The sequence below is a fragment of the Natrix helvetica genome (genome assembly GCF_964273705.1).
Source record: "Natrix helvetica genome assembly, chromosome: 4".
In the NCBI taxonomy this organism is placed as follows: domain Eukaryota; kingdom Metazoa; phylum Chordata; class Lepidosauria; order Squamata; family Natricidae; genus Natrix; species Natrix helvetica.
Window position 1 is genome coordinate 87,478,682 of NC_138550.1, and position 15,116 is coordinate 87,493,797.

At 36.5% G+C, this 15,116-nt stretch overlaps 1 protein-coding gene across 2 annotated transcripts in view; it reads right to left on the minus strand.

The window, feature by feature from the left end:
• Positions 1-11,444, minus strand: part of CDH10 (cadherin 10) — a 348,546-nt gene extending 337,102 nt beyond the window's left edge. The window contains exon 1 of one of the 2 annotated variants that reach the window (XM_081951534.1): positions 11,313-11,444. In XM_081951534.1, coding sequence (XP_081807660.1) covers positions 11,313-11,367 — 55 coding nt within the window. In that variant the 5' untranslated portion in view covers positions 11,368-11,444. Of the gene's footprint in view, positions 1-11,124; positions 11,251-11,312 lie in introns of those variants that run through there. The other variant, XM_081951535.1, reaches the window with a different exon arrangement.
• Between the last annotated feature and the right edge of the window lie 3,672 nt (positions 11,445-15,116).

A 15,116-nucleotide genomic window follows, 5' to 3' on the forward strand; every position in this document is an offset into this window, starting at 1 on the left:
TTGGGTCTCCTAACAAGCTCAGATTCTTCTTTCCATATGATCCATTAGATACATTGACCTGCTTCTGCTCTGCCATTCATCATCAGCATCAGAAAATCTAAAAGAAGGGTTTTCAACAGTGAGCAGAGCCAATAGGATGCATCATCAGCAAAAGCAGCATTTGCTGGTTAAGTCTCATTCTACCAACTCTCAGCAGCACACAAGGGAAGTAGCTTCTATTAAGATATGTACAAAGCACAAGAAGATTTAGTCTGCTATCATTCCAAGACGAAAAGTGTAGGATTTAGTGTTTATGTATTGGAAATGTGTGTTCGAGAAAGACTGTTAGCAGAGCATAACTTGCTCCTGCTGACAGGGCAAACTGGAAAATTTTCAATTGTGCAGCTTGTCTTTTTCAAAATATACATCCACTTAGAAATAGATGTAATTGCATTTCTAGAATTTCTTGCTTATCTAATTCCCTATTTGCCTCTGAACCTAGATTAATTAGGAAGCAGAACCAAAAGCCACACATAGGGAACCACATTTTCCTAACAAAACAGAAGTATTAAATATCAGTGAACATTTTAATTAAGTATAGACTGTTGAAACACCACCTAATAAATTCTGCAAAATCACAGATGATTTGTGCAATATTTTCAATAACATTTTATCGTTTCAAGTAAGGATAATATTTGCATTTGGTAACAGCTTGCATTATATAGCAAAAATTATAAGAATTATTGAATTAAAATATTGGCAGTTACTAAGGAGGTTGCAGTTTTTGAGCACTGCCTTTTACAAAAGGTTCCCTTATTGTTATTACAACAACAACAACAATGCTGGAAACATAATTAAAACCATTAATACATGGGCAGTTCCAATGATACACTACTCAGCTGGAATCATCAATTGGACTGTGTCTGAACTAGAAAACCTGAACCTGAAAATGTGTAAACTTTTGAATATGTACCACGCTTTACATCCATGAAGTGACATCAACAGGTTGCACCTGTTAAAAAGAATAGGTGGCAGAGGGCTATTGCAAATCCATCAAACTGTAGAAGAAGAAAAACAAAGTTTGAATGATTATGTGAATCAAAGTACATTGCTGCAGGCTGTAAAAATGGAGAACATTATAAAAACAACAGAAACTAAGGCAGAATATAAGGAAAAACAGCTGGATGTCAGATTAAATGGATGGAAAACCAAAGCTTTGCATGTAGAATACTTGAAAAACATTGAAGAAAAATACGATAACAACTTGACATGGGCTTGGTTTAAGAGGGGAACAATCAAGAAAGAAACAAAAGATTTAATAGTTGCTGCTCAAGAACAAGCAATACAAACTAGTGCCATGAAATTTAAGATACAAAAATCCACTGACAATCCAAACTTCTGAATTTGCAACAACAAAGTTGAAACTGTTTCAACTTTAATATGTGAGTGCAGCAAAATCTGATCATGCTAGATATGATTGAGTTGCTAAATTAATCCACTGGTCATTATGTAAAAAAATACGCTTTACCTGTATCCAAAAAGTCACGGGTACATAAAGTGGAAAAAGTTGTTGAAAATGAGATGGTGAAGATCTTGTGGGACTTTCTAATACAGACAGATCGTCATTTGGGACACAACACTCCAGATATTACGGTTGTGAGGATGAAGCATACAATTTATTACTCTTGTTTTAAAGAATTTTATTGATTTTTAAAATTTATGGGAAAAGGGTAGGTGGATATACAAAAATGTTTTGGCAACTCCATCGTGCTAGAGGTAGAAATCTCTCCAATTCTCACAACTTTTACAGAAAGGAAAAAAAAAAAAACAATAGATAAAAGATAAGCAGAAATAGCATCTTATTATACATTGTATCAACCGTGTGTTCAATCATCTCTTTTGCCACTTTCTAATATATCAACAATTACAATGATATTCCAGATATATTTATTTTTGTGACCTGAGTCTTACCAATATTGTTCCCCCACCCTGTCCCCAGACGGAGCTGCAGCCCCTCCCTCCTTCATGTCTTGTGTATCATCGCCTTTTCCACTACCTCTTATATTTTTGTCCTCTAGGAGGGCACTGTTTTTTTTAATGAAGGCCTCTGCCTCCACAACTGTGTTAATTCTAATTCTGTTTCCCTTCTGTTTCCCTCCCAGATCAACATTCCTTCTGGCAATAACCATCTAAACCAAATTCCTTTATTATATAATTTCTTTGATAAGGAGGAATACTTCCTCCTCTTATCTCTTATTCTTTTCGGAATTTGCTTAAGAATGGCAATTTCTTTATCTTTATATTTTAGTGGTCCTCCCCCATTTGAGCCCCCAGAATCTCATCCCTCATGGTCTTCCTAAGAAATTTAACATGTACTTCCCTTGGAATATTATGTGTTCTGACATATGCTGAATTAATCCTGTAAACCAGATCCATATCCCACCACAACTGTTCTTTATCTCTTTTAATATATTCTGCTAAAATTGTACATATGATATCCTTAAGATCTTCATCGTCTGTCTCCGGTAGGTTCATCTTCTGTCTCCGATAGGTTCTGGAATCTGAGAAAGAAGGACATTCTTTCAAGTTCTATCTTTGCCATAAAATTTTCCAATTCTATATTCCCCTTCTGGAGTGCCTTAACCTCCTCCCCAAGCCCGACTGCAGCCTCCTCCAGCACACCAATTCTGTTTATTTTCTGTCATTTGTTGCTGTACACTTTTTTTGAGCTCTTCTCTAAAATCTGCCACCTCCTTTTTCAACTCATTTTGTCCCTGCATAAGAGCCTGGAACATTTGAATAACAGATAAATCTTTTGAACTCTCTCCAATCCTTTCTTGTTGTGAAAATGATGAAATTTTTGTCTGTTGAATCATTGGGCTGGATATAGAAGAAGTAGGTGCCGAGGCTGCTTTGCCTGAAGGTGGTTTTCTGGGCCCCATTGTCTGAGTTCAGAGATGGGTATAAATCTTTTGCAAAAGAAATGGCGTCTGTGAAGTGCGCAGCCGAGCGAGTCTGAGAAGACAGACAAATCCAAAAGTGAAAGTTAATCCTCAGTCACAGTTCCAAGCCAAGAAGTCACACAAGAAAAAAAAATCAAATAATCCAAATCCAGAAAGACCACATAACAGGAGAAGCTCCAGGAGTCCTTCAGGAGGGGGGCGGGGTAATATAAAGCCAGACTTTCTTCAAATGTAGTTTCAAAAGGCAGACTTCATTTATAAGTGTGAAGAAGAAGATGGAAGCAGGCCGTCTTAGCTCCCCCTTTCACAGGGAACCAGGAGCAGAACATCAAAAATTTCCATAAAGTTTTCAAAACAACTCAGCAATCACCTCTTGCAATTGTGATATAAATCTTTTCACATAGTTAGTTCAAGTGACTAATTCAACTTTTTGCTCTCTCTCTCTCTCTCCATTCCAAGATTGAGAGATAGTCCAAATGCCGCTTTGCCTGAGAGGGGTAGGAAAAAAAGAAACCCCCCTCCAATCTTCCAACTTCAAACAGATTGAATCCACAACTTACAAAAAGCTGCTGCTCATCAATTAAAAGCGATTAAGGAGATTGGAGCAAACTTCTCACCTCCAGCACTTCAGCCGCTGCATGTAATTAGTTATTTCCTTCCGGAATCCATTCAGCGAAGGTGCTGCTATGCACCCCCTATGCTCCCCGACTCCTGAGGCGAAACTGGAAACCCCCCCATGGCTGCCGCCTATCCGCGGGGTTCCAGCAAGCCGCCCTAAGGCAAGTGGTCCCTCCAAGACCGCCTGTGCTCCTAAGAGGAGCCCACCGGAGAAGCGAACAGTGGACCAACGTCCGTCACCTTCGGAAGCTGGAAGCGATCTCTGAAGCATACAATTTATTAATATCACTGTACCAGGAAACGCCAGAGTCAAAGAAAAAGAACTGGAAAAAATAATGAAATATTGGGACTTGGCCATCGAAACTATGTGATTATGGATGAAACATAACCCTGATACCCATTGTCATTGAGGCACCTGGTACCATGTCCAATAATTTTATAAAATACATCAAGAAATTGGAGCTTCCTGCAATAACACCAGTGGAACTGCAAAAACAATGCGCTACTCAGAACATCTTATATTTTAAGAAGGTACTTGGTTGACACCTAGGATGCTGGCAGCAACCCGTATCAACCATTAGCACCAGTCAATGGTATTTGTGATGCATTTTTAAATGTTCTGTTGACTGAGTTTCATGTTTAATGAATAAAGTATTAGATGATAGATGATAGATAGATAGATAGACAGATCAATAGATAGATAGATAGATAGATAGATAGATAGATAGATAGATAGATAGATAGATAGACAGATCAATAGATAGATAGATAGATAGATAGATAGATAGATAGATAGATAGATAGATAGATAGATAGATAGATAGATACATAGATAGATAAATTGCTAGATCTGGACAGTATAATGAACCACCACAGCACAAATAGCAACTTTCAAGCAAGAATATCAAGTTTCCATTCCATTTAAGTTTAGGCTAACTAATATGTTCTTCTTGTATCTTGGTTTTTTTTTTAATCTTGGTCTATAATTTATTACCGATTGGTACATGGTGTCATAAGTGATAGCATACTTCCAACTGCTTTTCTCATCCCCAGGCAATAAAAAATAAAAGTTACACTTGAGAGAGTGGAGGATGTCAAATGGAAGATTAGATAGGAGATGTTCTGATGACTTGACTGAACTGAATATAATAAGTGTTTCCAGTTCACGAGATGCTGTCCTGGTTCTTTCATCACTTGCAAACTTAGGAACAAATTCTGGATTCTATTTTTTATTATTGTGGGAAAAGAACTGAAAGAAGCAGTGATAGAATGACAAGACTCATGCCCATTGTCAACAACTGGAAGAGCACATTTTGTTTACTCATAAGCAACATTCTGGTTGATGGTTTTGCAGAAACAAACATTGTGATGTTTTGTTACCCTGCCATTACATATTACATCTCCTTCTATGTTCAAGCGATGTACTCTTATCTATACTCAGTATTTGAAAAATAACATATAGTCAGAGACAATATAGTCCCTTCTGAATTCATTCATAAAATCCCAACTTCTTATTTGCATGTGAATGAGGGTATTGATTACAGTTCTAACAATGATTAATAAGGAAAACAGGAACATAAGTGACTTATTACAATTAAATTGTAAGGCATTGCATAAAAATGTAGACAATTTTGTTTTCACAAGGAGCAAAATTACCCAGGCATAACCTCCATCATGAACAGAGATTATATTTTTTGTAATAATTATTTGCTGGCATTCTACCTGTTTTATACAAAAAATACATGTTAAACCTGATTTGTCTGAAAGATTAAAAATTTAGATGATTTTTTACTGATCAATCTAGAATCTAAAAAAACCCTCATTTACTAATGAATGAGTTAAAATAAATGAAGTACTTAGATAATATGTATAGTGCAAAGATCTGTTGAATAAAAGTGATTCCAATTTACTGGTACTCTAGCAAATAATATTTCCTGTTTTGTCTTCTGGAAGTGACGTATACACACCAGTGGTGGGTTTCCATTTTTTTTTACTACTGGTTCTCTTATGTGCATGTGTGATTGCTGGAGCCTATCACTACCACCCACTACTGCTTCACCCGATCCAGGCTGAACCGGGAGCAATGCACCTCTGATACATACTTCCATAACAGCATTTTTAATCTCTTGAGCATCTTTCTTCATGGCTGTAGAAGTTTTAGCACTTCAACAGCAAAAATGGAAGCATTTCATCTTCAAGGAACATACAAATACAGGTAGCTCATTTGAAGTTACAATGACTTGTGACCAGTCCTCGAATTTACAACTATCACAGCATCCCCGCAGTCATCAGATCAAAATTTGGGCACTTGGAAACTGGCATGAATTAACATTGGTTGAAATATTTCAGTCTCGTGAGCTATATTTGTGATTTTCCCAGCTGACTTCCAACAAACCAAAGTCAATGGGGGATGCTGGATTCATTTAATGACTACATGATTCACTTAAGAACTGCAATGATTTGCTTAACAATAATGGCCAAAAAAGTTATGGCTCACTTAACAACTGTCTTACTTAGCAACAAAAATTCTTGCCCCAACTGTGGTTGTATGTTGATGACTACATATTACAGAGATAGATAGATAGATAGATAGATAGATAGATAGATAGATAGATAGATAGATAGATAGATAGATAGATAGATAGATGATAGATAGATGATAGATAGATGATAGATAGATAGATAGATAGATAGATAGATAGATAGATGATAGATAGATAGATAGATAGATAGATAGATAGATAGATAGATAGATAGATAGATAGATAGATAATTAAAAATCTTCCAAACATTTTGCCTCTTCAGGTTGATTTTGAAATATTAAGCCATAACCACAATATCAATAAAATGTCAGCAAATTTAAATCAATAGGCAGTTTCAGAGCAATGAATTCAACATTTACCTGATAGAGACTTGGCTTAAGTTGTTGTCAATAGTTAGAAGACTAGTTTGACAGTGATCCTTGTTGTGAGAACAGGCCCTATGCAAGTATGGTATTTAAGAGTCTCAGTTTCATCAATCATTAGATATTGTTCCCCATTCATTTCCCCAGCTCTGTATGAGGGTTTCGACCATTTGGTATGAAAAAAAATACTTTCCTACTTATGTCTTCATCTGATTATTCCTAATTATTGAATATGCAGAGAAGTACATCAAACATTTGATTTCTAGAAACAAACACATGCATAGAATTACAAAAATTGTCCATCCAAATTAAGCTTAGCATTTTTGGTAAAATAAAATTTAACAAATATATAAATCACACCTTGCACACTCTTGTAGAGTATAAAAGACAAAATAGAACACAAGGCATGAAGGAACTTGTGCTTTAGCTAGTCTATTTCTTTAAGAAAAGAATCCATTTATAGATATATTTCAATAAATTCTTGAGTGCTCAAAATGTAAACAATTCTATCATTCCATTTATTGATAATTATTTTTTTCCTATAATTGTACAATGAATACGTTTGCAAATGTGTTGTGTGGTTCAACTACTTTGGACCAGAAGGATGCAATTAATTGCCTTCATAATTTAATATTTGCTGCACTGTTTTTTGCTTGCTTGCTCTTTGGAGTCCATTTTAATGATATTATTGACCCCTCATTACTGTTTTCTTATATTTATCTTGCTGGTATGGAAAATAGATCATATAAGAAGCAGTGACATGCAGTCAGGTGAGGCAAGTGAGGCACAGCCTCACCACTCTCATCATGAAAAAAAAAAAGTAAAAGGAAAAAGCTGAGCTAGTTACTGCCTCACCGTGGATGACTCTGCTTAACTGTTAAAAAAAGCTGGAAAAGGTATGTGTGGGTTGGAGGGAGGGGGAGGAATTCAAATTTCATCCTCCTGGTGCTGTGCAGGGCTTTGGGCAAAGGCTGGAGGGAAGGACCCTGGCTCGCTTGTGCTCTCCCTCCCCAAGAGTAGTTTGATTGCAGGCAGAGCCACGTTGTGGGGCCGGTGTGTGTGCTACAGCATGGCTCTTTGCCTGGCTTCCTGCCTCCTCCTGTGGTCTCCTCACTGGTGCTCTCCCTCCCCAAGTGTAGTGACTTCCTCCCCAGGCCCCCATTCATTTCTCTCACACACACAACTGCATAAAACTATATAAAAATCTAGCCCAGCTTCACTGATTACAAGTTTGAAAAGGAAACGTGGCTCCGCCTGCAATCAAACTACACTTGGGGAGGGAGAGCACAAGTGAGCACTGAGGAGACCACAGGAGGAGGCAGGAAGCCGGGCAAAGAGCCATGCTGTAGTACACACACTTCCACCCAGCCTCTTTCTTTTGGAAGGCTCGGATCGGGTCCCCTCCGGCTTCTCTGCCTCTCCTCTCACCCCAGCCTGCCAGCAGGTGGTGGTGGGTGGGCTTTATTGTGTTCCAGGCATTTCCCACCCAGACAGCAGGCTGCATTTGCAATGGTGGAGGTGTTTGGGAAAGGCAGCAGGGGAATGGGGGGGATGGCAGAGGAGCTGCTTTCAAGCCACTGGAAAAGATATCCAATCCAACTTTTGTGTGTGGGGGGGTTTGTTTGAAAGTGAGTGAGAGAGGGAAGGGGTAGGAGAGATAGTCCAATCCAACTTCTGTGTGTGTGTGTGTGTGTGTGTGTGTGTGTGTGTGTGTGTTTGAGAGAGGGGGAGGAAGGGAGAGAGGGAGGAAGGAGGGGAAGGAGAAGAAAAAGAAAAAGAAAGAAGAGCAAAGGAGAAAAACAAATGCTGTTGCTTTAAATTGGAACTGAGCATGCCTGGCTGTGGAATTCTGGGAGTTGAAGTCCACAAGTCTAAAAATATTTGAAACCCAGCACTGTGTCAGTGCCTCACCAGTCATAAACCTCACCGCACGTCACTGATAAGAAGTATATATCAAATACAACAAACCAAATAAAGGTTAATTGTATTAGAAGAATGAAGTGGAAAGCTACCCGAATGAGGACCCGTCAACTCCCTATCCAAAAAAACCTCAGTGCCTCTCCACACTCTATGAAATTAAGCAGCTGTTTCAGTGATGTTATACTGATAAACTGGAGTCAAAATGTTCATTCCTTTAGTACCAATCCTTGTTTATTTAAAATTGTTATTTTCTTGACTTTAAAAGTTCTAGAAAACTGATAATATAATATAATACATAATGAAAACTATCACTGAAACAAGACACTGGCAATCATACAATAATCAGGAAACAAAAACTCAACAGGTCTGGACACCTAGAATAAGCAATGTATGTAGATAAACATAAAGGAACAAAATGATTTAAATTATTAATGGAAATTATACTATTATTTCAAGACAAGCTGATGGAAGAATCTGTTCAAGTAAAAGGACCATATAATTATAGGATCATAAGTTTGGATGGGAATTTGGAGGCAGTCTTTTTTTAAAAAAATGACTTAAACCCTTTTAAAATAAAGTTTTGCACTGCAGTAACAGTCCCAGGAAGAGATGGTAAAAAGGAGCCTCAGAAAATCTATTTTTACTTGTCAAATAGATACAGGCCTATAACATGCAACAGAGTCTCTATTGATAATGTGCTGCAATTAAAAAAATAGTCTTATGATTGCAACATGTAAGACAATATGATTAACTTGATATCATCACCAGTTGCAGATATTCCTCTTGAATCCATAGTTAAAATTGTGTGGGAATTAAGGAATTACCAAGAAAGTATGTAGTTTATGTGGGGTTACAGTATGTGGGCTGCTGGTGCCATGATTATATATATCTGTGTCTTAAACTATTTTAAATTATTTAGATGCCATACGCTAAGTGAAATAAATAATGGTTGTGTTGTTTTATTGTTTTATAATTATTTAGTTGGTGGTTTTATTGTATGTTGCCGTAAACACAGAAATGTGAGAAGAGCAGCTATATAAAAGACACTAATAAATGAAACAATGTCATAACTGTGACAGAATTTGTGTCTAAGAAATTTCCAACATTGAATAAAAATGGAGAGCAAATAGGGGAAATGCTCCAAATTCTAATAAATTCCATCCTAAATATTTGATTAAAACTGAGATCAGTTTCTTGATATTCATTTTTGGAATAGAGATGCATGATAACTTAGAAAAGCTATGCGGTAACTAAATAGGCTGTAGAAGGTAAAAGCCTGACCAATTACTTCCCTGGAGTCATCATGTCTATATTCAAAGTAAAATGAATTATCTCAATAGTATTAATTAACCTCAAAGAGAAAGTTATCAGTAAATATAGGGCAACTATACTTTTACAGTTTATAAAGTAACATGAAAGATTTGAAGGGGGAAAAAACCTTTAAATGAAATCAAAATAATGTAATGAGCGCTGGATATTTTTTATGGAGATGAATGCTGTTTTTTTAAGAGAAAACCAAAACAAGATCCAAAGAAGTGAAAGGAAAAAAAGGAGTACAGCAGACATTATTTCAGCCCCAGCTTGTAAATGCATGAGAACAATGCTGAAATTGAGTACGCCTGCTTTAATATCTTTTAAATTGTAAGAATAAAAGCAAACTCTCATAATTTAAAGATGGTAAGGGTTTTTTCCTCCAGAATTGCTTTAATTTCCAGGAACAAGAGATCATAGCCTACGCTTGAAGATGGCAGGTGTGATCCTGCCGAAACGTTGCAAAGACAATCTCAACTTTACACGGGAAAAGACCCGAATACAACAAAACCAGCATACCTACACCCGTGAAAATCTACGAATATATATATATATATATATATATATATATATATATATATATATATATATATATATATATATGTGTGTGTGTGTGTGTGTGTGTGTGTGTGTGTGTGTGTGTGTGTGTGTGTGTGTGTGTGTGTGTGTGTGTGTTGTAATTGTACTTATAAATAAATAAAGGGAGACTTATTTATCAGTACAATTACAACACAAATATAAAAAGGCAACAGTAAAAATAAAAATATGGTTTTCTGCCTGCATGGTCTTTGTGATAAGCCGAAGGACAGAAAGAGGGAGTAGTGACCTTCCTCCCATATTTAGTCATACCAGGGGTTGTAACACAAATATATATATATATATATATATATATATATATATATATATATATATATATATATATATGTGTGTGTGTGTGTGTGTGTGTGTGTGTGTGTGTGTGTGTGTGTGTGTGTGTGTGTGTGTGTGTGTGTGTGTGTGTGTGTGTGTGTGTGTGTGTATGTATGTATGTATGTATATATATATATATATATATATATATATATATATATATATATATATATATATATGTTATATTTGTACTGATAAATAAATAAAGGGAGAGTAGTAATATATATATATTTGTTTTCGTAGATTTTCACGGGTGTAGGTATGCTGGTTTTGTTGTATTCGGGTCTTTTCCCGTGTAAGGTTGAGATTGTCTTTGCAACGTTTCGGCAGGATCACACCTGCCATCTTCAAGCTGTGGGCTTAAAATGTGATCGGAGCTGCCGTCTTTCTGTAAGTCTTGGTGGGAGGGAAAAAACACTCCAACAAACTCTACAGACTAGAAAAACGACAGAAGCCTAACCCCCCTCCTCAGCAACTCATGAAACAAACAGTACACAACATATCAGACAGAACCCTCACCACAGCTGAAACCAAAGTCCTTTCCAGAGGATTGAACTTTGCAGTTGCCCCTAAACGCATCCCCACTGAAGACATCATATGCGGAGTTGAAGCTACACTCATCAAAATCAACCCAGATGAAGCCAATAAAATCAGACTTGCAGTCAGCAACGTCCTTTGCTCCAGCATTCCACCCAGAAGCAACTTACAGCAACAAGAAGAAAAAGCACTCTCCAACCTGAGGAAAGACAACAATATAATCATTCTCCCAGCAGACAAAGGAAACGCCACAGTGGTGATGAACACATCTGACTACCAAGCCAAACTATCCAACCTATTCCAAGACCCTGCTTACAAACCTATAAACACAGACCCCACCACCTACCTGGAAAAAACCACCAAATCCAAAATAAAAGCCTCTGCCATCAGTGAAGAGATCCAGCAAAGAATCATCCCCAGAGAGAAATCTTCCAGATGCCCCAAACTCTATGGACTCCCCAAGATACACAAAGAAGGAACACCACTCAGACCCATAGTCAGCTCCATAGGCTCACCTCTACAGAACCTTGCCAAATTCCTCGCCAAACAACTCCAACCCTACGCAGAATCCATCACCTCAAACGTACAAAACTCACTCCACTTCATAGAAACAATAAAGAAACAAAACTTACAACCCAGTGACCTACTTGTGAGTTTCGACGTGATATCCCTCTTCACCCAAGTGCCCATAAAAGAAGCCTTGACAGCCATCCAGAAAAAACACAACCCCCCTAAACACATCCTAGACCTGATCAACCACTGCCTAACCAACACATACTTCATCCATAATGGACAAAGATACAAAAAGATAGAAGGAGCACCCATGGGATCACCCCTCTCTCCTGTCATTGCAAACTTATACATGGAACATTTTGAAACCAATGCCTTAGACAAATCTGAACACAAACCCAAACTCTGGCTTAGATATGTTGATGACACTTTCGTGATTTGGCCACATGGAAAAGAAAAACTGGACAACTTCCTCACACATCTCAACAACCTACACCCCAATATACAATTCACCATGGAAATAGAAGCAAACAACCAACTTCCCTTTCTGGATGTCCTAATCTGCAAAAAAACCAATGGCTCCCTAGGACACACCATCTACCAGAAAAAAACACACACCAACCGCTACTTAAATGCACAATCCCATCACCACCCTGCACAGATCAACTCTGTAGCCAAGACCCTCATCTCCAGAACCAAACGCCTAGCTGACAAAGACCACCTGAAAACTGAATTACACAAACTCACAAATGTATTAATCTCCAATGGATTCCAAAGAAAAACAATCACCTACCTAATCCAAAAGGAGACTCCCCCAAAAAACCAAGACACAGAATAGGAAAATGGCATCGCCCTCCTCCCTTACATCAAAGGCACCACAGATAAAATCAGCAAAATTCTCCACAAGCACAATATCAGGACAGCCTTCACCACTGACCAAAAAATAGCCAACATCTTAAGAAACCCCAAAGACAAAATCCAGCTAGAAAACCAAGGAGTCTACGAAATACCATGCAAAATCTGCCCAGCAATATACATAGGACAAACAAACAGGAGAATAAATGCACGCATCACAGAACACAAAAATGCAGTAAGAAAAAAAGAAAAAATTTCTTCCCTTTTCCAGCACCTTAAAGCTACAGGACACGAAATCAACTTTGAAGGAGCCAGGTTAATCTCCAAAACAGAACACCTCCACAAGAGAATAATCATGGAAGCCATCGAAATAGAGAAACACCCCCACAGCATGAACAAACGTGATGATACCTCCCGCCTACTAAACATCTGGAAACCAGCCCTAGCCAACAAACGAACACCACCCACCACCCAAGCCGTTAAAATACAAAACAACAATGCACACACAACCTGCACCAATCAGCACCAATCTACCAACCATGATACAACCACACAACCAATCATTCCACTTACTGAAACAAAGCCAGCACCCCATCCCCTCCCACCAAGACTTACAGAAAGACGGCAGCTCCGATCACATTTTAAGCCCACAGCTTGAAGATGGCAGGTGTGATCCTGCCGAAACGTTGCAAAAACAATCTCAACCTTACACGGGAAAAGACCCGAATACAACAAAACCAGCATACCTACACCCGTGAAAATCTACGAAAACATATATATTTATATTTATATTTATATTTATATTTATATTTATATTTATATTTATATTTATATTTATATTTATATTTATATTTATATTTATATTTATATTTATATTTATATTTATATTTATATTTATATTTATATTTATATTTATATTTATATTTATATTATTTATATTTATATTTATATTTATATTATTTATATTTATATTTATATTTATATTTATTTATTATTGGAATATATTCACTGAAAGACAGTAATTGGTTACAGTTTGCCTAATGATTGTAAGTTTGATCAAATCTGGGACCTAAAGCACAGATCTGTTTGCATGAAGCCATGGGCCACATTGAGAGATAATTATATACACACACACACACACACACACACACACACACACACACACAAATATATATGTTATATATATATATAATTTTCAGTTTTAGTTTTATATCAATGTTTATTCCGTTTCCTAAGGTAATTTCACATGTCACAAGGATTTCACCTTGAGGTAAGATGGGTGTAATATAAGTTAAATAAATGGAATAAATAAATACGTATTTCAGTCATTACTATAATGTTCTGCTTCACTTAGTTGGCTTGAACTAGAAGTTATCAAACTAAAAGAGTTGCTTATCTTTACAGTTGGATACTCTCCCCCCTTCTCTCCCTCTTTGTATAAAGAACATAGAACACAGAATATTTGAGTTGGAAGGGACCTTGGAGGTCTTCTAATCAAACTTTCTGCTCAAGCAAAAGACCCTGTACCATTCTGGACAAAAAGCTGTCCAATCTCTCCTTAAAAACCTCCAGTGATGGAGTACCCACAGCCATTCTCCTAATTAATTGTTGTCACTCTCATGAAATTTCTCCTTAGTTCTAACTTGGATCTCCCTTTAATGGTTTTCTATCCATTTTTTTTATAAAACTAAATGCTGCATGTTGAAATATTGGGGTGTTTATATATGTGTTTATAATAACTACTTCACAATAACTGGATTCCTTTTTTAATATAACATCAACTTTTGAAGTTAGAACAGCTTTCTTTTTCAAGAGTTTATAAAACTAACTGCTGCATTCCACACTCCAGTTTATTTTACATAAATTATATTGCTTAAGATGGAGTGCTATAAATATTGAGTAAAAATGTTGTCTGAAATGTTTTGCAGTTCTAAAGATATCTCACTATCAGAAATGTATTTAAACAGGAACAAGAATAAAGAAAAGGATGAAAATCCTTTTCATACTGATTCATGGACATAGTATATAGAAAACCTCTATTTTCTTTTAAATATTTTTGACAGAAAGCCTTTATTAATCTGCGGTTCCAAACAAAAAGTTTACTTAAAAAGTCTAAAATAATGGGCTTGGTATATGTGTTAATTTAAAAATAACTCTGAAAATTATAAATATAAAATCTTATAATCTAAATAGTTTCTTTTGCGTCAGAGTAAGAAAAACTCAAGAAAAATCTACAAAAAGCAAAAGAAAACTGTCTATTGAAGAAAACTGCTATATATTAGGTAATAAAAAAGTGTCGTTTTGCTGGCTCTGGATTATATTTCGATTTAGGTTGTAATCCTGTATCCACTCTTCTGAACAGTTTATTTTGCATATTTTTAAGATTACTCAGATGAGTACCAGATTTACAAACAGGTGTAGAGCTTGCATGTATAGTGAACACTTAGTATACTTCTTGCTTGAATCAGCAAAAGTCAAGTGGCTCATTAAGCATTGACAAATTACAATATATGGCTTATGCAAGGCTATAAAGCTGTGGGTTGTGTATACCCTCCATACACATATATTAGCATAATGTATTACTAGTAGAATTATTGTATTTTGCATAA